At 38.3% G+C, this 24,374-nt stretch overlaps 2 protein-coding genes across 2 annotated transcripts; one reads left to right on the top strand and one right to left on the bottom strand.

The window, feature by feature from the left end:
• Positions 1–9,285: 9,285 nt before the first annotated feature.
• Positions 9,286–12,361, top strand: LOC100370515 (uncharacterized). Its single transcript, XM_002736230.3, has 2 exons — positions 9,286–9,556; positions 10,892–12,361. Exons 1-2 carry the CDS (start codon positions 9,381–9,383, stop codon positions 12,225–12,227), a joined length of 1,512 nt encoding a protein of 503 aa, XP_002736276.1. The 5' UTR covers positions 9,286–9,380; the 3' UTR covers positions 12,228–12,361.
• A 2,374-nt stretch (positions 12,362–14,735) lies between these two features.
• LOC100370664 (uncharacterized) lies at positions 14,736–21,243 on the bottom strand. The gene is made up of 4 exons (XM_006818344.3): positions 21,010–21,243; positions 16,747–17,949; positions 16,284–16,432; positions 14,736–15,757 (listed from the first exon to the last, which is right to left on the bottom strand). The coding sequence occupies exons 2-4, from the start codon at positions 17,875–17,877 to the stop codon at positions 15,703–15,705; spliced, it is 1,335 nt and encodes a 444-aa protein (XP_006818407.1). The 5' UTR covers positions 17,878–17,949; positions 21,010–21,243; the 3' UTR covers positions 14,736–15,702.
• Between the last annotated feature and the right edge of the window lie 3,131 nt (positions 21,244–24,374).

Below are 24,374 nucleotides of genomic sequence, written 5' to 3'. Positions count from 1 at the left end.
TTCTTCTGTCTTGAAATTAATTTAAAAACATAAAACAGCCCAAGATCTTTGCCTCCTTCATTCGTAATTCCAGAAATATACATTTGTCAAGTAATTTTGTGTCAGGTATCAGTTCCATAATCTTGTGTACATCACTGGACTATGTGATTTATTTCACAAGATAGAATTAGGTAAATACTTACCTCATTGTCCAATTATTCTTAGTAGTGGAGAGTCATTAGTTTCTGTACAGTAGAGCACAGATCTCTTGTGGACCTTGTTAAAGTCATGTGCATCTTTCTAGAGTGTATAATTTGTACGAGTGTAAAAACCATGCTCAGAATGGGTGTCTACCTGTTCAGGGTCTGTACAGTCGGTCATATACACTGCTACACACTCTGTTCCCATACCTTGGTGAGAGATGGCCGCAAGCATAGCTGATATAACACCAACAAACAACACACTGCATTGTATACTCCCTAGAAAATGACACCCTTCATGAGAAGTTGCCAAAGGCATGCATGCTCTGCCCACTAACCGAGCCCGGTTTCATGGCCCAAGGATGCATACCTACACATACCAATGCGTCTAGCAAGCCAACCTCTGTTGATGTTTGTGGCAGAAGGAATGGTGCATCAGTTTTGGGTACTTCTGTTCAGCCTCTGCTTGGCCCCATTGATGAGCAAGGCGATTTTAGTTCAACTTCACATGCTGGGCAACTTGGTATACCCAAACATAATTACCTGGTTTCCCCACCATCAACTAAAGGAGACTTCAGACGAATACTTAAAGTACACTTCTGAGATCATTGGCGTCTGTAATCAACATTAATTTGCAGATAACAGAGACAACCCAAAACTTGACGGGTGTGCATCGCTGAGGAAGACTCCAATAAAATACACTGGCCATACAGAGGGGGAAACATCAGTTGCCACTGAGTTGTACCACACTTTCCAGGTAGTCTTTAGAGATGATCAGCTATGCATACTCAAATGCGGATACCCCACTATAGGAGTTACAGCCAAGATGCATGATCTGAGAGCTCTATCTAACTCCCATGCTAGCATCGTGGAACTGAGAATTACGCAACACAATCATTTCTCATTACCCCCTGATCACAGACTGGGTCGGATCATTGTGGGAGAAAGGGTGACAAACTGGCACACACAGACCAGAACACTTACTGGTAGCTTACCTTTACTCGTTTTCTGTATTTTAAATGTTAAAGGTTTATTTACTTCTTTCATTTGCAATAGGCATTGTCATTCAAGTTATGTCTGTTCACTTTGAGATCACTCAATGTGTAGGCATTCGTGTATAACACATTTAGAATAATAGACATTGGTTGACTGTGGTGCCTGTGGCTTCGCTTCTTAGATTTGGACTTAAACCCACTTTATCTAACTTAAAGGGCGGTGGTCGTCGCGCCGCGTCCTGTTCGATATGGGACTCATAAAGTGATTAAAATTGTGACTCCTGACACGTATTTGGATTAGTAGTATTTTTTATGAAATAATACTTTAATCATGGATTCATATGATCTTTCCATTTTTTATCATTTGTTTAGTCATTTTATTTTTTTTAAATAAGTAGGGTAAACAAATCGAAATAATGACATGAGTTTAAATAATTGATTATGTGACACTTTTGAAAAAATTGGATAGCATTTTCACCAAATTTAACGTGAATGACTCGGACCTTTCAACTGTCCAGGTGGGTTCATTGCCACATGCTCCAACGAGTGTTACAGTGACATACTCGTGGCGGTAATCAAATCACTATAGTTGCCAACACGACGGCGAGATCCATTTATAATTTCAGAAAAAAAAAATTTGCATTCTGACCTGCAGACGTGGGAGTATGTTATCGTTCTTTCCTGGTCTAAACTCGGTTCCCGTAATATATAGATTGCGCAATCCCCCACTACACCCGAAGTTCCCTCTATAATTCAAATCAATGAATCTGTCTACATAGTCAATTACGACAGTATTGCTTGTGAATTTAACCAAAGACTATAGAGAATTCCCTTTTATAGCCTTTGATTTAACAGTCCGGTCCGGGGATTACTACAATTATATTTACCCGGATGTACTGGAAACTCTCCTGTCAACATCCGGGAGCACCGATTCTTAATGTCCGCGTCAACCATGCCCGTGTGCAGTGCGTCCGTGTCCGAGTGACATGACTCGTGGCAACGGAAAGGCTTCCCGAGACACTCGCGTACGCAAACGTCTTTTGTCATGCAAACAAAATTCGCGAAGAAAATGAACAATACTTATTTTAACAACACGTCCTATTGCTTTTTATGTTTGAGAAACTTGCCGATACAACTTTTCGTCGTTAGGCAACGAGACGCCCCAGTTTTGACGTCGTATATCAATCAAACAAGTCAAAAGTCGAGGCGACCCCGGGTACCTCGAGGCGGCGACAAAAAGCTCCCCATCCCCGTGCAAACACGTATCGTATACTGGTATTTGTATAGTAACATATATATAACTAGTTTAACTTTTTATTTAGTCAATAATGTTCATAAATACATTTGTACACAACTTGACAGAGATGGTAATAGATGACTAGTTATGCTTACTGTAATAAACAGACTCAGTAGCTGTCTATTGAATTTCATACATACGTCATAGCTGATGAAAAATCTCTTTATAAGAACCAAAAAACGTTTTTTGCGTAGAAGTTGATGTCATTGAGTAAAATACGAAGTAGAACATCAAAGTAAGTACAACATAACATCAAAGTAGTAACAATATTTAAGTGGCACTCTGAGCTCATCCATAAAGATTTATTGTGGTTATATACGTGGTTGTACTGTTATGTGAAGTATTCGAAGGTCTTAATTTGTACGAATTGCGGGAAATACGTGTTTAACTTTGACTGTTAAATGTCTGCACAGTGTGGATTCACAAATATTCGTATCTATTTTGAATTACTGTGACCAACAACAAAACCTCGGATAATTCCTACAATTCATATCGTTAAATACTTCCAATACAATATTTCCAATACCTCAGGAAATCTCAGAGCTCGAGTGTAATATTAAATAACCCCTCTACTAAATTGCATTTCCATTGAAGCCCAGGGGCACATAAACTATAGTACCCAATAAATGATTTCTGTAAAAAAGGGTTTAGCCAGTGTTATCACTTCACAGAAATTTCTTTTGATGTCAATGCACTTTCCTTTCTCAGGGGGTCACTGTATGGCTTGAAATGGCATTCAACTGTTACAGTCGACTTCAGTGTCCCAGTTACATCCCAGCAAAACTACTTGTTTTTACGTAATCATATAATTCGATAGTTGTACAAATACTTACGTTCAAAAACGGATTAAATGAAAATTTTGTTGCTATACTTGGTAACATTGCTTACTGAGAAAATCCGACACAACAAACGCCTTTATGCTGGGTTTGTTACGTGTCGGTAGTTTCTGAAAATTATTTTCTGGCATACTATAGTTAATTTGGATTTAATAACATCATCTAATTTAATGCATAACTATTAGTATTATACATCTGTCACCGTAACGCCATAAGTATACACATACGCATCGATCTCCGCTGCGCGTCGGTCGATACTCCCGCTGTACTGTCTTCGTGCATACTTTGAGGTATCCTCGTAATAAAGTTTCCACACACTATGAATGGTTGCGGCTAACAGACTTTTGGGACAGGGATTTGTTACAGTAGCTTTTTTAAAAAAAATCGTCTTTTGTAACCTCCTAGCCGCACCTATTTTTAAAATACCACCATCATTACATTACACGAATTCTGGTCGTCACGCAACGCGTATTTGAACTTTTGGTAACCAAACGGTGTATTTCACGCGCTGTGTGTATACGGCGCTTTATGGGAAGGGATTTTAGGACGGCATACTTTAAGCAATAAATTGAACCACATTAGGCAAAAAGAAACCTCATGTCATATGTGTATAGTTCGTTGAAGACTGATTTTAAATACAACACTATATTTAATGTGAGGGAGTCGTCACCTGTGCATGCGTCAGATTTCCATAGCGTGTCATTGTTTACAAACAAGCGTCTACCCATGAGCCTTTGCGTTTTTAGCGTGTGTTGTTATCGTTCGCTGAACTGTGCGTCAGATCGCGTGACCCGGCTTTGAGCTTGTGCGTAGAGGCTGGGACCAGCCAATTGTTATCGTCGCTTGTGACTTAATTCCAGCGCGTGCGCAGGTGACGACCCTCCCGCTTCAACGGTAAACATTGAAATTACCGTTTATGACCTCTAAATCACAATATAATTGATGGGAAAACTTGTAACCGGAACAACAACATTCAAATAATTAAAATCTGGTCATATAAACCATGAAATCGACAGTGGTAAGAATTCCATGTGTTCAGACAGTCTATATCTGAATGAAAACCAATCAGAGAATCTGACATGTTTGTTTCAATGAATTCGTTATTATCATTTACCGTCAAAATAAAAAAAGGGACATTCGTTCAAACAACAGTGACAAGGATATTCGTTTAGAAGTACAGCTCGCAATCTACGTTGATTGATCAATCAGCCAACTAATTGCCTTTTGATTGATTGATTGATTGATCGATCGATTGATTGATTGGTTGATTGATTGTTTCATGATGCTTAGAAACATTTAGGTAGTTGCTAAATCATTACTATCACAAGGTTTTGCTTTTGAGTTCTTTCGGTTTTGTAAATTAGCGTTAATTTAAGTGTGTGAATGACTATACAATGAAAGAGTTTTCTACTCAGATGATTGTACATGCCAATGCAAATGTACCGCTTATCCCTAAATGACAGTTGCCCCCGTCACCTCAGAAGGGATGTTGTATAATTCGTTTCCGGCTGCTGACTTCCGTATCGTTGTTTGTAATGATGAATGAAATACTGTTTTGTTTTGTTTGAACCACTTAAAATAAATTGAAGTTGTTAATCGTATGGAACCACGAACAGTGAGTCCACTGTTATAGTTAAATATGGCATTGCGTTTAAATTCAGTTATCAACGAACTATATACATACGAAATACAATTGCTTTGTGACCTGTGTGACTGAAGTATTGATTATGGTGTGCCGCCATGAAGCGGTGTATATTCTATCGGCACAACGTGCCCATATCCTCTATCTTTAAAAGTATTTCAAAGGCAGATAAATCCAACCAGCCAATCAACGGGCGCATTGCGCATCGACGTAATTTAAAATGCTACAGTTACATTGCCCGATAGTAACTTCCTGGTTCAGTTTGAATTGTGATTTTTTTTTTCAATTTTCATAACAGTCATTTTGCCTGGAGCTTGGAACGCATAAAATACGTTGTTTGTTTACGCAAAGCTCGGATACACACTACGTGACGACGGCGGTATTTAAGGGTCGGCACGGCTAGAAGGTTAAACATTGTATAACTACAACAAACCCCTGTCTCAAAATTGTAAGCCGCGACCATCCATAGTGATCATTGTGTGGGACGATAATAATTGTGAATAATATTAACGTTACATTAAAAGTAATATAATTATAGAAAAAAATTGGGTTATCACGTAAATGTATAAAACAGCAAGAACTCATTGTGCCACTGGCGAATTCGTGAACTTAAAATCTAGTGAATATGCTCATATTATCAAAAAAGAGAAATTAAATGCCAGTGAAAATATATGTTTGTTGGATCCATTGTGTCAAGTATTTAACGGGATGAATTGCAGGAATTGTCTGAGGTTTCATTGCTGTTCACAGTGATTCAAAACTGATGCGAATATTTGTTGTGGATACACACTGTTCAGGCATTGAAAACTTTAAATACGTATTTCCCATAATTAGTACAAATTAAGACCATCGAATATTTCACATAATAATCACAATGCCACAATAAACTTGTATAGTTGAGCTCAGAGTGCGGAGTATTACTACTTTGATGTTCTACTCCGTATTTTACTCGCCTTCCCCTATGCAGAGCTTTCAAACAGTTCTTGGTGACAGCTCAGACTATTACTAGTCTGAGGTGACAGGGCGGGCTTGTAAAGTCGGCTGCAACTATTTAATGCGCCATTCGTATATATACATATATATATGTGACTGTTAGGATAAATGTAACTTGAGGTAGTTCACTTTGTGAATGTGTTATATTACAATAAGCCTAATATGTGGGTTCAGATTGGCTAAACGCGGTTTCCGTAATACATTGTATATGAAAATATACTGAGCACGTTCTGAAAATTAAAACAGATTGTTTACTTTCATCTAATCTTTCCAAATATATTTTCATTTGTTTACTCATTTTATTTAAAACAATACAGGGTAGGGTCAACAAGTCGAAACATTGATGACATTATTGAATATGTGACACTTTTGAAAAAAATGAGATAACATTTTCAGCATTGAACGTGAACTGAATATTTCGTTGAAGTCTGGGTGAGTTCATTGCCACGTGCCCCAACGAGTGTTACAGTGACATACTCGAGGCGATAATCAATCACTGTAGTTGCCAACACGACGGCGAGGTCAATTTATGATTTTATAAAAATTAACAAATTTTTAAGTAAATTTTGATTTTGTATTATGACCCGCAGTCGTGTGAGTATTTGATCGTTCTTCCCTGATGTAAACTCGGTTTTTGTAATATATAGATTTCGTAACCATCCCACCCCACCACACCCCTAATTTCTCCCAGGAATTTCTCTCTATAATTCAAATAAATGAATCTCTCAACATAGTCAAATGCGACCGTATCTCTTATGAATTTAACAATCCGTCGTCCTGGGATTACCACGCTTATATTTACCCGGATGTTCACTTCGTATGTACGTATCTGTTTACATCGTCGTCAACAACCTATTCCACTCACCCAATGAAACTCTCCTGTCAACATCCGGGAGCACCGATTCTTAATGTCCGCGTCAACCATGCCCGTAATATGCAGTACGTCCGTGTCCGAGTGACATGACTCGTGGCAACGGAAAGGCTTCCCGAGACAGTCGCGTACGCGAAAGTAATCCTGGGAGTAGAGCCATGTGATTGTATTGGACCCTTGTTATGCAAGCAAAATTCGTGAGGAAAATGTATAACATTTATTTTAACATTTATTTTTATGTTGAGAAACTTACCGATACAACCTTTCGTCGTTAGGCTTCGTTTCCCGAGCTTCCCGGGGTTGCGATAGGGGGGTGGCCCGGAGCGGCCTGGGAGCGCGGTACTATTGGCCACGGATACTGGCCCGAGACGTCAGAGTCATAAACGAGGCGACCCCGGGTACCTCGAGGTAGCGACGCCAATGTAATCCAGGTAGCCAATAAAGCCCCTCCCCCACTTGCTAACATACACCTTCCAAATATATCGTTCTATGTGTTCAATAATGTATAAAATCACAGCGTTTGCCAGTAACTTGTCATAGAAACCAAATAACACATATTCCTCCATTAATGTTTAAACCGTCATTTCCTTAAACGGTAATTGTAAAGTGTGGAAACAAAATGACGTACTTTGGTCGTACTGTTGTGTTCAACGTGGTGTTATCTGGCTTCAGTCACGACTTGTCAATTGTCGTATTGAGAGGCGTCACTTGTGCGATCATTGTCACGATGTTATAATGTAACAAAACCCAGTAACCATGCAGTGTTCTGAAAAGAAGCACTATGAAAGATATATGCAAAACCGTCCCAATGAAAACAAATTATTTTAGCTTTGAAAACAATGCCATATTTTATCATCAATAGCTTATCTAAGTTTTTGACAACATTGTATTTTATGCTAATAGTTTCCAAATATAGTTTTATCAAAAAATGACCACATTTAAACCATGCACTATATTGGGCTATACCATAGAATAAAACAAATACATTATGAGACATATGTTTTTGTTAGAAGCATGTTTTATTGTCGAAGTTATTTTTCTATTTCTAAATAGTTTCGCGTGTATTGATGCGTTCGTAATACCCTAGAGTAGGTACAGCCCGGGGGGCGGTTGATACATAGCTGGGTAGGGAGTGCCCCTGAGTGCTCAAAAGTGTGACCATTTTTATACCTGGATACTGGCAAAATCTATACCCATATTTATACTAAAGTACCATTTCTGTCATCACTGTTTATTTCAAATAAAACAGTTACCGTATGTGCTCTATTAGAAGAGCATCTCCAATAGAAGAACGCGTTTGCCAATAGTTGCCTGTATATTGATTTATTTATTGTTGATTGCCTTGTTTAATTTCCGGGTTGTATATATTGATCTGAGACCGGGATCTGAGGTGGAGATGTTCGCCCATAAACGGATCCATAAGTATACCAAATCGGAAAAATATTACCGATATTTATACCTATCTTGACCAGAAATAAGACCGATATTTATACCTAAAATCTAAAAAACGAGACCCATTTCAGGGGCACGTCCCCATTAGGCAAGTTCTACGTATTGCCCCTCTCGGGTGTACAGCACGCACAGTTTTTGGCACGTACCTACAAGTATTTGCCGTGCCCCATCGTGTGACCCAGGCATCACATTGCAAGATAGTTTACCACAGTGACTGTTGCAATAAAAAAGGAAAACAACTCGGGGCGACAAACACCACTTTATTTTTGTGATTCCAACCACAACAAGTCTGATAGAAATGTCCGTACATCGATGATACCCAACCACTGCCGCATAGTCGTGTAGTTCCCGATACAGTCGTGTATGATCAAAGATAAGAGCAACTCACCCCCAAAATGTGGGTCGATTATTACAATTGTGTGAACTTCGCTCGATATAATATTGAATATTATAAGCGGGCTTATACAATAAATCGAGATCAGTGAATAATTCATAGTTTATGTATAATGGTATGGGCAGTGTCACTTCGTGAAATGTCTTTAATTGACAGAACGTGTGGGAATATGTTTTAGTGAATCAATTAGTTTTAGTTTAGATTCAAGCTAGCGCCGAAGACTGCGACTTAACGATTATAGTAACTACTGTAAAATACTTTTTTTTCTTGGAATTAATTTTCGCTGAACAAAAGATTTAGTGAAAATAAAATCCAGATAATATACCCTTTTCCTATAGTTTACATTCAACTCGTTAGAAATCAGTAAAAATAAATTCTATACAAAACAACCAAAAATTCTTTTTAGTGAAAATTAATTCCAGCTAAAATAAAGTATTTTAGAGTACTATAAATACTATGATTTTTTAGGTAAATACGTCGTTTTAGACATTTTTGTAGTATTAAACACATAAACGCCACGTGACAACTTGGCATTCGAAGGGGTTTCCCCGAAAAAGTCCGCTATCGCCTCAGTGTATGTATAGTGTAAGGTCGGTGGCCCATAGTAGCAAACTGTATTTGACGCTGTGGAGGTCATTTCCTGGTGCTGAGGTCCGATATATTTACTTAAGCTGAGACACGCTTTTAGGTAGCACATGGACATGTCGTCGTCCACAACACGATGTCTACGGCAATCAAGCTGTTTACAATATCTGTCTCCATCAATTTCTCGGTGCTGACGTTCCACTTCTTACCCGGCGTTGTCGTTCTCATTTTGAAACGCTTCAGGGAGCGTTGGGTTGCCACTGACCAACTGCTGAATCTGTGCGACGAAAAACCTTGGTTTGCGGGCAAATTGTAAGTACCTTAGCCATATGATGTGGTTTATTTTTTACTCATGTTATACGAAGAGAATTGATTTATTCCAAAAAAATATAAATAATATAACCCATATTGTGCACATTAGTTTGAATTTATTTTATAATGCCGGTACGGAGACGATGTTTAACTCATTTTCTCTGTCACGCGTTATCGGCTATATCTGTCCCACGGTATATTTCAATGACACGACCATCTATTGTGCAATGCCCTTTATAGCCATGATTCTGAGAATTTGCGGATTTTCAAAGAAAAAGAAAACGCTCAGCTGCTTTCCTTCTTGTGAAATAATAAGCACGAACGACGACCGAGTGATAATTTTATCATGATAGCTGCGCCTACGTCTACTAATTAAAGAAAGTGTCTACGTAGTTACTTCCTTGTAATATGCCGGTGCTATCAGTTTACTTGACATGAGTAATTTATTTATTTCTCAGCATTTTGATAAGCAGTGTGGACGAAATCATTCATTGATTGTTTCCTTGTACTCATATTTACATTTGGATAATTTTTAAACATTATATTCAATAAGAAGTTCTCTACCACAATTCATTGCACATATATGCAGTAGCATTTCAAGTAGAACAAAACATTAATTCGGTCCGAACTCTCTTATTTCTCGTACTCGGACTCTTATCATCAGACTGGCTTACGCGACCCGATTTATCTTAACAGATTATATCACGATAAACACGTAGTTGCCATTTTTGCGACCTACTTGACAAACGCATTAAATCGAGACATCTAACGATTGACATTTACATGGTCTCAATCCAAGCCTGACAAGTGTAGTGTTATCTCATGTGTCCACACGTTTTGCAAACATCTCATCTAAAGAACAGAAATATATATATATGACCAGAGGTACATTACTTGGGGTTTGTAACTACGGTGACATGATACCAAGATCCCGTCACAATCTCGCTCTCGCATAAGCGTTCCAACTCAGAAAAAATGCGAATGCGCATGCCCGAGGTAACTAGGATACTGGGATGTCCAGGTGGATCAAAATAGCTGCCCACGATATGACGGATTACGAGAACTATATTTTCTGTACATTTTCGATGTATTACATTTTTCACTATGATGGTGACAAGAAAAGTTTATTTTTTTCATTACAAACCTTGAACATTGATATGCGTCATGTCAGAAGGTCGTAGCCTCAGTCTCGCTATCTACGAGAAGAGACTTGAATGGGATCTTGACATGATGTCACCATACAGTACTATGCGAGTTGCAAACCCCAAGTAATGTACCTCTGATATGACAGATACTGAAGTCGAGACTAATTTATTATTCTTGATTATATTCTAGTTTGGTTGACCAACTATCCAGTATCATTCTAACAATAACTGCTATTGTGGTTTTCGCCGTTTCCGGAGTTGTTCAAGACCCTTTTGGAATGCCTCTCGCGGTACAAATAGCTGTAGCTATGGACGTGGGGCACTACTCATACAAGCTTGCCCAGGACTTTTTACTTCGAAAACATATAACATCGTTTCGCTTCGACGCGCTCCATCATCTAGTTGCTATTATGACACTATCGGTATTTTTAGCTTTCGAAGAAAACGGTCTAAATTGCTTGGTTGGACTTTTGTTTGAAGGAAACTTGCCGTTTTTTGGAATTTCGCAACTTTTAAAAACCCTTGAGATTGAAAGCTGCAGCAGAGTACACGGAGTAAACAAACACTGTGGTTTCATATCTACGATTATCTTTCGGGGAATCGTACCCGTTGTATTTATAATTGTTTCAATGCAATTTGGCTCTCCGTTCAGCATGAATTATGCCGTGATCTCGTTTTATTTTTTAAGTTGTGTGTTTTTCCTAATTCTGAACATATGGGTGATAAAAATTTCCTTCACCGGTGTGGTGAAATACAATAAAGAGCGTCGGAAACATCTTATGGAAAGAGCCCTCATTGGTCCACGTGGTGCCAACGATGACGAATCAGCGGTTGGAGTCGACGGTACTAGTGCGGTCGAGAAATTCCGAATACAGACGACACACAATAACCTTAGGTACATGAGGCCGTGTGCAAACACAAATTTGAACACACCGTTCACTGATTCTGGCAGGGTGTCAAATAGAACCATAGGGGCGGTAGCGAATATACAAGAAAAACTTTTCCCAGCAGTGCTCAATAATGTAAATGTCTCGGGTAGCATGGCAGACAGAACCAGCTCATTATCCACCGAGTCTGATCGCAGTAGGATATCTTTTTCATTTTTACCAGAAAATGTAGTTGATTCCAGAGACAGTACGCCTGTTTCTTTGGTACCACGGACTGAACTTCAACACCAATTGGATGCCATTAGGGCGCCCCCGGACGGCGAAGATTGTAATGACAGGCAACTACTTCCCCGGCATGGTACGATGGCATCGAAAGTTTCTGTGGGGTTGCCGTGGATAAAGAGAAGTCTTTCTGAAAGCTCGATTTCCGAGAAATCGAGTTTGAAAAGTGAGGAACATTTCTTTTTAGGCGCGACCAGTGCTACGATGCCAGTAACTTTATCCCCAGCGCTTCCCTTGGCAGTGCTCTTACCGCCACCACACGTGCGCATAGACATGCACCAAAAACAGCCGGCAGATTCCCAGACAAGCGTAACAGCATCATCGTCGTCAGAATCGATATCACAGTCGAAATCTTAACTCATTCTTTAAGATGATTTACCAGTTCGAGCCAACGGGGTAGTCAAATATTCAGCTATGGTGTTGTGGCCAGGCCAAGAACATATCACCGAACTTAAATCTATAGAAACACTGTGGAAACATACTGTGGTTATTGAATGTACGTGTTACTGTATCCATGAACACGTTGCTAAGCATGCAAACACACAAACACCGTGCAGCTTAGTGCAACATAAAGGCGGACATGTCAGGACTGCTTCAGGATGTGCGTGATTTAAGTGTATTCCAACTTACAGGTAACCTTTGACCTGGTAAGTCGTATCCCGGGCACTATATAGAAATTACCTATTGGGGACGTGCCATTGAAATGGGTTATGTATTTCAAGATTGTAGGTATAAATATGGTTCACATTTCCTGTCCAAATAGGTATAAATTCAGGGTATGAATATCTGCAATATTTGAGCTGTACAGGGCACCTTTTTAAAATAAACATTGATCCATCCATACGCCTGAATTCATTTTAAATATCGTTAAATTGTTCTGATTACGCCCAGTGACGTCTTTCATGTAGCCCAGTAAAATAGAGGGCGCAACTAGTAACAAAGTGCTATCTTGTCTTTATTTGTTATAACTTGGGTTTAAAAAATTGTACTTTGGAATAAATATGTGTATGGATTGGTATAAAAATGCACACACTTTTGAAGGCTCAGTGGCAACCCTCTACCCAGTTTTAGGTCTGGTGCCCCGGGAGTCTAGCTCCTATGTAGAACCATAATGACCACGTGTTCTATGTGACGTTTTCAGCAGAAGAGCGAACGTTGAAAAAGTGGAATATATTATCCCAATGTAGGCAATCTGTCTGAATATTAGAATATTAGCATACTACGATATGTGAGTGACCCTGAATGACCTGTAGGAGTATGTCGGATATAATAATTTAACGAATTAAATAATATTCAGAAAATCTTTATGTTATGGTCAAATAAATTATGAAGCCAATGTTAAAATATGTATGATATAAGTATTAGCATTTGAATTCTACAAATTTAGTTGCCATATCATTATGGTACAGTTAAATCATAGACAATTAATAAATAATGTATTTATTGTTTGAGGTTGAACCTCGCTAATCCTGCAGTTAAGACTCTTTTTTGATTGTCGTAAAACAAATACGGAATCGTTCTACTATACTCTACACAAAGACTCTAGAAAACACATTCTCTCGTGAATTCTGCTCTAATTGTCGATATATGCTCAGACAACTAATAAATGTATTAGTTGTCTGAGATATAAGCAACAACTGTGATATAAACAATGTGATAGTAGTCGTGCGAGGCGAGAATTGTGTTTACGAACCGAACTGAAAATGGGTTGTTTTGTTTTGTTTCGTGGAATACACAATATAATAAAAATGAGAGCGTGAGTCAAACAATTCTAACTAAAGGTCATATCAATAAATATCCAGTGATTGTTTTACAGTAGATGGCAGATGGCCAATAATTGTGTAAATGTTAGTACAATGTATATATAGTGTCATGTTGTCACAAGAGGGCGTTCTGCCATAAATTATACACCAATAATCAAAAGAGCGTAACGAGTGTGGTTGCTGACTAATTTGTGAATTGGTCATTTTCAGTATAATGGTCCCTAATCTAAAAATTCCTGTACATATCTATGATTCATTCTCAAACCACTAAAAGTTACTATGTATGATTCCTGATGTTGCGAAGATATATTTAAACAACTTTACGAATAACAGGGACAATTTTGTGCGAACCTTTCTTTGTAGAGCATGTACTCTTAAATGCTACTGAAAAAACGACATTGCTTAAATGTCTAGCTATTAGAGCCACATTGTCTGTTATATATCTATCGGTCCGGGAAGTTTTTATTTATTTACCATATTTGACACACGTTGTATTCGTCGCATGGGGTCTATATCGAACACGGCGCGGTGTGTAGAGTGCAGACTCGGGAAGCGCAGAGAGGGATCTACTATCAAGAGATGTAGTACAGAAAGCATGCACACATATTGCACGGATGTTGTCCTGAGAAAGGAATTTTACGCACAAAGTATGTCGTTTTCAGTAACGTCGGTTTGTCTATGAGCGGGCTAACTAAAACAAGTTATATATGGATTCTCATAATATTTCTAGGAGAGGTTGCCTTTGATACAAGCACGAACTCATTACATTTGTGTACAGATATGGGTACAGTTACCATGGAGACATCAATTTCGGCAATGATTTCTCATGTATAACTCAAAAACGTATCGATGGATCCACATTCAATTTTCAGAAGGGTACACGCCGAGACGGGGTAAGCACACACAACACAGCCAGCATGGTAGTTGGAGAGAGTCTGTTGGAGACAAGGTTTGCAATACGAGAGATAGCTGTAACATCATGATCAGAACTATCGTATGTTCACCGGCCCGGTCGTACGTATCTTTGACGGCTGCTTGTCTCGATTTCACACACCCATTGTTAATAATTAATGGGTATCAATGATGCGTAAATACAACAACGTTTCGGTTCATTTCATTCTGCATTTATTACTCATAAATTAGCAATACATAATCACTTGTCTGAGATATCAATACAAGAAGATAAGATATTGCTGAGGTCCAAATAAAGCTGGTGATATAAACACACTAGTTGAAATATTGAACGTGAGTACTATCACGTGACAAAAACTCCAAAAATATATAGTAAAAAAATATACTATAAATATTATAATTTTACGTTTGTCTAAAATAAACGAAATTCATTTATTATGTATTTTTACAATTAGAAATTACGTGGTGGCGCTATTCTTCAAATTGTGCAGTATAGCAATCATTATACTAGTAATCAATCAAAAAATGACTGACAAATTAAGACAATTCTATTAGTCTCAAAGAAACCTGAAATATATACTTATTGCATTGTATGTGAGGCGTCATGGTATATGCTTGAAATACACAAACTTATATTAGTTCATTTTTTGAGTCGATCGTGACGATAATTCTTAGTATTCAGTTCAAATTACTTCTTTGGGCTATTTTTAAATTTAGAAGTAGAAATTACGCGTTTCTCTTGCCATCTTTATATACCCGGTATACCTTTTTTTTTATAAAAACAGATAAACCGAGATATCTGGCACATTGTGCTAAAAATCAGAACGACCCGCTTTTCAGTCTTCGTATGTCCTTAAATTATTTTCTTAAATTATTTGTTTAACCACACTACTCGCCAATATATTTTCATGGAGAGTAGGGATGTACATGTACACACCTGGTAAAGACATGTAACAGAAAAGGCAAACGAAAAAAACCTTGTGGTAAATTAAGTGCTTATGACTAGGCACAGTTCGTGTGTGCGCTGAAGATCTACGTATGTTTATCGTTCATCGTCGTAGAGGGCGATAACTGCTCACGTTTATTATCATTGCCACTCGTGATGACTTGGTGTTGCCCGGTATCCGTTTCCCTACCCCCCAAATGTGAATTTGTCCTTAGCGTGTTGGCGATACTGACGATGGCTTGTTTCGCGACATAACAAGTTGTGATCTGAAAAGACAAAACAAACAACTTTTAGAGTCATCGATAGCATCATAACATTGCCGAAATATTCGGCCGCTAAAGACCATTGGAAACTCTGGGGGAGTGCGACAGAAAAAGTATGCAAAGTATTTTTTCCTTCACTTAGATTTGTTCTATTTTTTCAGTGATGAATTTCCTGAATATTTTGCATTTCCTTTGTGTGTAATATTATTCCCCCTAGAGATAGGTGTCGAGATTTCTTGTCTTTTATTGATCCCAGTTTTTTTTCCACGATTTTTTCCTGTGCATTTTTATCGCCCTCCAGAGTTTCTGAAGGTCCACCCCTAAATCTGCATATTTGTGTTCAAATCAATTAAAAGCACAAAATAAAATTTTGAAAGAATTTATAAGAAGCATACAATTGAGTCATAAAGTAATTAACTGAATTTGCCTGGGATAAAAGAGGAAGTGGAATTAAAATAGATATGATACGTTGGTGGCATACTTGACAGATATTGTCATAGCGCCACCATGTTAGCATAATTTCACTCACTTCAACTGATGTATCTGTCTTTTGCTGACGTCATCTTGCTTGTCGTAATGTGCTTTATAGAGAAGATGCGATATTTTGAACTCAACGTGGACTTTCAACCGCAATGGACCCTCATCGTCTGGAAAATAATTCTGAGCGGGGTCTGATAACTAAATCAAAACAAAAAAGGAAACACAACATAACATTGGCACAGTAGATACAAATCTAACGATAATAAAGAGATAGAAAATTTGAGTCGTTTAAGTTAGAATACTACTCTTGAGTTTTTTTTTAAAATGTGCGCATATTGTAATGCATTTGTAGCAACGCCATATTTTTATTCCATTTTTTCATCCTCGTGACATAAAATATCAATTATGTAAAAATGAAGAAAATTACAATATTTTTACTTCTGTGTAGCATTCTATCTTAAAACGTGTCTATAGGTGGCGCTATATTGTCAAAGTACATGAGATCGTCATACCTCCTTTATTGGTAACTCAGTCGCCATTTCGTATTCGTTTTCGTCTGCTTGCTTCACAAAGTATGCGGAATACGGTCCATCTAGAGTACGTTTACACTGACCTGCAGCACCGACGACGACGATGTCCCAACGCACATATCTGGCGTAATTTGTCGGTAGTCTGTACTGGTCGACGTAAGCAAGGTTTAGTAGCAGGTTTTTGTGGGACACGTTTGTTTCGAGACACCAAGCTTGCCTGTCTCTGTCGGAGAAAAAGACTTGATTTTTCCGCGACTGCTCTTCGAATACGTACATTTTAATCTCGTGTATAACGCTGATATATACGAGTTCAACCACGATTTTCAGTTCCCCGTTGTTCGTGTACCGTTCCAAGTCGTCGTACAACATAAAACCCTGCCCATTGCCGCTGAAATCGAAAATGTGCCCCAATACATCGCTTCTATAGCATTTAGTCTCTACGTCGTCCCCAAGCGTCACCCTGTAGCCAAGTCTACACAGCTGGTTGAACTGAGTGAGCCTGTTTAGATTTATCATTACTCTCCCCTCGTGCTCCGCCCAATCACCATTGGGATACACGGAGACGTTCCAATCGAACCCACCGTACGGAAAATACGTACTTTGGAAACGAGGGAAAGTCTCATGCATTCTGGGGGCGACGTTCACAACAGTACTGAAACTTGTCTTTGCATTCCGCATCTGAAACTCGACCAGGAACTGTTTATTCTCATCAAGGTACCCATCATGTAACAACTCGTCTTTAGTGATAAATGAACGTCGACCATGTTCGCTGGTTTCCTTCGTGAAAAGAGAAACAGCCTCGGAATAGGATTCGTTTCTTGTTACATCGTCTCTGTTCAACACACCAAACGAGAAGTCCAACGAACAGGTCAGTCCCTCCGTGGCCTCTCTCAGCTCCAAGAAAAAGTTAAGATGGTTTTCCGACTTTACAATTGAAGTGCGCCACCTGTTGTGGGCGTACATGAACTCTCTCGACTGCACTTTCTCGAAGTTGTGGTCAAACGGGTTTTGCAGAAGAAACGTAAAGATGTGAGTATCGTGCTCATCACCAACGACAAGGAATCGATGCAGCTCAGCAACCGCGTCGTTGGTTCTGTCTTTGTTACAACCCATATTAACTGAATATGTATGACAACTCCGTCTGTGCAGTGTTCGTGAATTTATGTAGTATAAGTTTCCCTCGACCTATAATTAGAAAAAAAGAGTTAGAAGTGACGTACAAGTTTTGTGTTATACTAGATTGGTTGGGAGTGGCGTGCCACATTGTTAATATGAGGGACGTTATCACATTATTCGTGTACAAGACCCGTATTGAAAATATTTTCACATTTTCGCGTGTTCGAAGTTCATGTAAGGCCACACTGATTTAATTTTATGGATGACATCCTCTGAAGACCCCAAAACTAATGCGAGAGGGCGAAAAAAAAATGTCGACCAAAAAAAAAAATGCTACTAAAACCACAGGACTACGGAGCAATTATTACTAATTTAACCACAGTGTATCAAAAAAACAACAAGTCTTTATTTGTAGGAGGCACATGCTGATGTACACATTTCGTACTGTATTACTGTCACAGGTATCAGCTTTGATTTTGAAAAGGCAAGAGGATAAGGCAGATGTTAGCTTTGCCAAAGGCATACACATCAACTCAATAATAAAGAAAAACTTACTGTGCTGTATTGAAAAAAAAAATAATTAAAAATGAACAATAAGTTTGTCAACAGCAGTCTGGAAATTAACTTCTTTGACATTCAAACTACAGCTTTTAAAGTGACACTTCAGATAGACTAAAGCATAAGTGTAGACACAAATTCTCTAGAACTACTTCAACTATGTAACAAATTATAAGAGGCTCGATATTGAAAAAAAAACACCAACACACATTTGGATGCAGAAAATTATGTACATGTATCTTGATGAAAATGCGTCATATGATCAAAATATTACTGAATGTGTGTGCAAGCAAATTATCCGAATCAGAAAATGAAAAAAAAATAATAAGAAACTTTTCTTCACCCCGTAAGGGGACTTCGGCCAAGGAGCTTCTGCTGCTTTCGTTGCAGTTTTGTCGACTTCAATGCGGACAAAGCAATCGAACTGATTTGTCGCCTGACCGACTTTTAGGCCACCATACACCTCCACTCCTCTCCCATTTCTCTCATCATTGCAGAAGAAACGCGGGACAGCCACTCTGGACAATATGTTCTCAATGTTGTCTGGGCGAAACTCGCTTGCCGCTACCGACCTCTCGTATAGCTGTGTAAACGTCTCCCTGGCCAATGTCAATTGCGTACCAGTCTACAACAATCCCTCCTTTCACCTCTGAACTTTTATGCTCACGTATTTTGGTGGTGTGGTCGCCATGTTGGATCATTTATGGCAAAATTTGCATGTTTTGAGGCAATCTCTTTCCCATAGGTCTTTGCGCTTTACGTAACGCGCATCTAACTGTGCGGAGTTTGGTTTTGAGGTAGTCCAAAACAAGTTTTACGACAAGTCGGCGCTTTGCGACAATATGAGTCGGCAAGTTCCGGACAGAAAACCGATCTGTAGAGACTCGTCGTCGGAGATTTTTTTTTTTTTTGAGAACAGGCGAAAACTAATACGCGCGTGGATGTCATCCATAAAATTAAATCGGTGTAGCCTAAATAAACAATGTATTTTACACGCGTTGTATACGTCGCTATGAGTCCCATATCGAACAGGACGCGGCGCGACGACTGCCGCCCTTTAATACAACAAGTACCATCTCGCTTTACTAAATGTACATTACAGTCTATAGTTGATTTCTATTATTTTACAATACATGTACTAGTATATATGTCAACATGCCTTATTTTGCATTGGCGTGAGCTTGGACATGAGGCAAAAACAAAGCATGTATACCACGTGGTCGCAGCAACTGCAACATTCATAAAAATAACAACCTACATATGTATTTTATTGTTCCTTACATCCTTATTGTATTCTAATCTAGATCCCAGAGAAGATACGATATCAATAAAGATTGTTATTATTATTATTATGAAATAAATGAACCATCCAATGGAGCATGCCGGAGCTATGTGTGTAGATCATGACTATCACGCTACTGTCAACATGCTGTTACACTAACTTGAAGATTGTAACCATCCAACGTTTTTGCATTTAAAACGTTAATGAGTAGAAGGGCGAATGACCGTAACGATTTAATCTAGGCTGCTGTCGAAACTAAGTCTGAGTATTACTCGCCATGGTTCCAATGAATGGAACGCAAACAAAGGTATTCCAACGGTTTCCCGGATACAATACACCCATTTAGACGAACTGTATATGCGTCCATACAGCAGAAGGCGCGACAACGAGTAAATAATAATAAATTACCAAACGAGACACGTAATTTGAATATTGTTCATTGTTACCGACAATAGCTATGTAATTACCCAACAACACTTGTCACAGTGTTGTGTATCAATGTATTCATGGTGATGTTTCATCACGATGTTCCCTAACAATAGCAACAACACGCTACGATATCCTATTTACTATATGCTATCTAGTTTCTCATATTCACACACAGGCACAGAGACAACGTAAACTGCGCTAACACGTTCGTGAATCTAGCTCTACCATATGGTGAAGGAGGTCAAGTCCAAGATGACTGCCATAGTGGATATTCCCTGCTAACTGAGCCGTGTTAAAAATAACATATATAATCATATACTAGTAGTAATGTGCAAATTGATCAATAACGCGATCTAGAATAAATTTACAAAACGAGTGCTAATTGCAATATTAGAGAATGCAACGAAGTAGAAATAGTGACTCGATATTGGACAGTTGGAAAGGTTGGCTGGATATTGGGGAAGAAGTAAATTTTACATGAAATAACCGAGAGACAATTAATGATCCACAGATTCCCCTGAGAATTAACACCTAGGTCATCGCATGAAAGTTGAATACATGTATAATTTTTATAATTAAAAAAAATGCTTACTTTGAAGGTATGTGAACAACCGTCGTTGAAATATCAGACTTAGCTACACCTGAAATACACTGTCAACGATTGGCAGCTGTAACGAACCATGACATTTTGCATGTCCATTCGTCTTAATAGTGATTAATCAAATTATCGAATATAACGACGTACTCGCGTTACCGGGCATTGAAGGATTAAGTGGAGTATTCTGCAAAACTGTTAGATTGTACGTAGTTGGGATGCACATATACATTAATTCACATGGTGTCGATTTCAATGTACTGACCTTAGGCAACCTGTTGGGACTTGTATATAACGACCTCACTCTGTGTCTAGTTGCATTCTTTGCATCTGATCGCCAAAAACAACGAAACTATCCGTCCATTTGGGATTTGTGTTTGTCTTAACCAATGCACTGAGCATTAATAATGCATACACATAGGCGAGATCCTACGAATAGGTGACGTTAAAACCGTATGGCGACGCGTACGGCGTGTACCTTGGTTGCTTCGATGTCAGTGAAAGTTGGTGGCGTTTACGCCGCTACCTCAATAACATACGATGAAAAGACACATTATTAGCAACACAATAGGCATACACAGATTGACTATTCAAACACGATTGACCCTCAGGAAATCGATTTTAAATATTCATTTTCATCGGTACACCGTTGGGGGCGCTTATAATAACAGGTTGGATGTCTACGGATACCAGTCTAGGCTCATCACATTCAATAACGTACACGGCACACTTACATAAGCAGTATAAGTTGCTGCCATTAAATTCATGCAGTACACAAATGGAAAATCAGACTCTATCTAGTACTTAATAAATAAAACTAAACGGAAGAAATGAACAAGGATGGGCTGTATAAACTCGAACTTACCACTGGCGGTTTGTCAGTGCAACTAACATTATTAGAGCCAAGAGGGTTAAATATTAAAAATAACTGCCAACCAACAAAAAAACTAAATAACGCAATCAAAAATAAAAAATGTACCCGTCGCACTAAGCACTAAGTAAGTCAAGGGAAGAAGAAAGAAACAAATTAAATTGGAAATTGTAACTGACGAGACTGGGTTCATTAAACTTGTATTCAAAAACCCCTGCCCAAACTTAAACACTAGTCCCCACAGTAATGTAACTACACTTACCATATCACTATCCAATATGAACAGAAATAGATTACCGCTATACTACGAAACGCGATAAGCAACTTTTGTAATAGCATCATGGAAATATACATGGCAAAGTAAATGCTTTATAAAGTATTCCAAACGTGATTTGAACTGGCAACCACGTGATCGAATCTTATCTTACACACTCCAGCGCGACTTCCATCAAGTTACCATGCAAATCCTAAAAGAAGAATACTTACTGACATAAATTTTTGTTTTTTTGATACATACTACCAGTAATTTGAGTTCCCCTTGCTCAATATCATTTTCTAGTATTGGATAGAAATAAAACAGGTTCCTCCATTCATAGTCCATTGTTCGGGATGATGTGTATCGCGACGAACTCAACACATCGAGAATATATACACTTTCGATAGTTTATAAATATACTAAACTATACATACCGTGGTCACCGTCATACAGTCTCTTGTTTGTTTGTTTTTTGGTGATTTTTCGGTAAAATAAAATATCACGGGAGTGTATATACGATAACCTGGTACATTGCTTTCAAGTCTTCTGTAGTGTCATAAGCCTAATTTAACATAAAGTTTCTTGCATTATTACAATATAACAACAATGATGGCATTAATTTATGCAAATGAGACGATTATTTCAACCAATCGTGTCATGTACCCAATCCCCTCGATGACACACTAATACTTGATTCCATTACCAGTACTCATTCTAAATGAGTGATAGCGCCCTCTTTAGATAAATGATTAATTCATTTAGTTTTAAGTTAGATTTAAGTTTTCTAGATGATCATTTGCAATGTTTTCCTTTATCAAATGCGCGTTTTGTGTTATTATAAATATATACTAGTATAAATAAATTTCTGTTACTTTTCCTATTGGTAGGATTTATCTGTGTATCAGATTACATTTTCCCCACAAGTCGATTAAATAACTAATTCTCCACCACAGACAATAGACTAATTTGGCGGCGAGATCACAGGATCCTTCTAAAACTATTCCTCAGCAGTACAATGAAACGGTATCTGTTCACGAAATTCAATTACTTGTATATAAACACACTATGTTTGATATCTGCCTAATATTGTCTGCATTGCTCAGTTCTTTTGCTTTATCCAGTTCCTCGTGACCAATAATATGTTTTATCCACTTTGATTTAATTGCTTTGTTTTCATTTAAAGCGCATTTTAGAATATTACTGTCAGCAAACATGCTAAGTCTATATTTAATTTTTCTTCTAAATGCTCTAGTTGGATCAGTTTACTGACACCAAGTATAAAGCGGTAAAACTCGACTACCCACTTGCTCTAACATATTGTTGTCATTTGATCGTCAGCCCAAATATCAGCACCATACATTATGCTTGAAACTGGTCAAACAATTTCAAGCATAAAGAAGTTGATATCATTTTATGATTCACTATTGAATGTCAGACACTTTTGTTTTGTTTATGATTCCATTGGTTACAGTAATTTGACAGTTTGTTCAAAGCCATCTTGAGTTTCTGACAACAATACAAGGTCATCTGCTTACAAGATTGAGTTTAGTGGTATGTCGCCAATAAAAGCAGGTTTATCAGTGTTGTCATCAAAATTTCTGGCAAGTCATTCAGAAATATATATATTAAACAGAGTTGGTGGTTGGATGAATACAATTAAAACGGGTGTCTCAAACAGCTCGTCGCTTCCTCTGTGTTTTTGAAACAATGTTCTCTGGGTATAACTAATTACGATGCTAAACACTTTGCACTTTAGTGCTTCTTCCATTGGCTTTGTGAGCATAGACATTAGGTAGTCTGCAAATTTCGCAGGTGTCAAACTCATTGTGGATAATGTTGAACTGGTTCTTGGGTTGAACCAGAGTGCTGGCCTGTATTACTTGCTGGTGAAGGTAAGAGATCTTGAGTTGAGTTAGTTGATACTTCTCTTGAAATGTGTGAAGATTCAGTCACATTTATTGGTGTTTCCATTAGTCAGCTTGATGGTTGCTCTGCTAAAGCAGACTACCTGTGACGATTGGTGGCTCAGCCCGTACAGTTGGGGTCAGATGATGTTGAATGGCATTGTTGAGGTTGGCAGGCTGTCTTCTTTTCTTGTTTATGTGGAATATCTAACTACTAGGTAGGAAAGTTAAATATTTTAAACATATTACGATGAAGGGTTCGCTCCATAACTAGCTTCTGACTGTACAACGTATAAAAGTGAATCTGGTTTCAGTTGTTTGACAATTAAATTCTCCCTTGCTGTAATTGTTCTACCAGTAGTCCTGCCCCAAACCTTCTCCTGGTGCATCAACTTCGGGGTAACCAAGCACTGGGGCAGTAGTCAATTTCTCCTTGAAAGCTACTATCACAATCTTCAGATCATAAAAAAAGTGGTTATGATACTCTTTGCCTGTTTACAACCCTTCTTCTCCCTCCACAGGTCTAATCCTTTCAGCATCCATCAGGTATTGTACATCTCTTATCCATTATGAACTTAATGTGAAGATGTAATGTTGTA

The sequence above is a fragment of the Saccoglossus kowalevskii genome, chromosome 6 (genome assembly GCF_978046115.1).
Source record: "Saccoglossus kowalevskii chromosome 6, keSacKowa6.1, whole genome shotgun sequence".
In the NCBI taxonomy this organism is placed as follows: Eukaryota; Metazoa; Hemichordata; class Enteropneusta; family Harrimaniidae; genus Saccoglossus; species Saccoglossus kowalevskii.
The sequence above is the reverse complement of the archived record's forward strand: the minus strand, read 5'-3'. Positions and strand labels throughout refer to the sequence as shown.

What these genes read in the sequence shown, in the direction of transcription:
- LOC100370515 (XM_002736230.3), top strand. Translation starts at nt 9,381, where the DNA reads ATGTCTACGGCAATCAAGCTGTTTACAATATCTGTCTCCATCAATTTC. An exon ending in CCTTGGTTTGCGGGCAAATT is followed by an intron (nt 9,557 to 10,891) that starts GTAAGTACCTTA and finishes ATTATATTCTAG; the next exon opens with TTTGGTTGACCAACTATCCA.
- LOC100370664 (XM_006818344.3), bottom strand. Translation starts at nt 17,877, where the DNA reads ATGGGTTGTAACAAAGACAGAACCAACGACGCGGTTGCTGAGCTGCAT. An exon ending in CTGAGTTACCAATAAAGGAG is followed by an intron (nt 16,433 to 16,746) that starts GTATGACGATCT and finishes GTTTTGATTTAG; the next exon opens with TTATCAGACCCCGCTCAGAA. An exon ending in AGACAGATACATCAGTTGAA is followed by an intron (nt 15,758 to 16,283) that starts GTGAGTGAAATT and finishes TTGTCTTTTCAG; the next exon opens with ATCACAACTTGTTATGTCGC.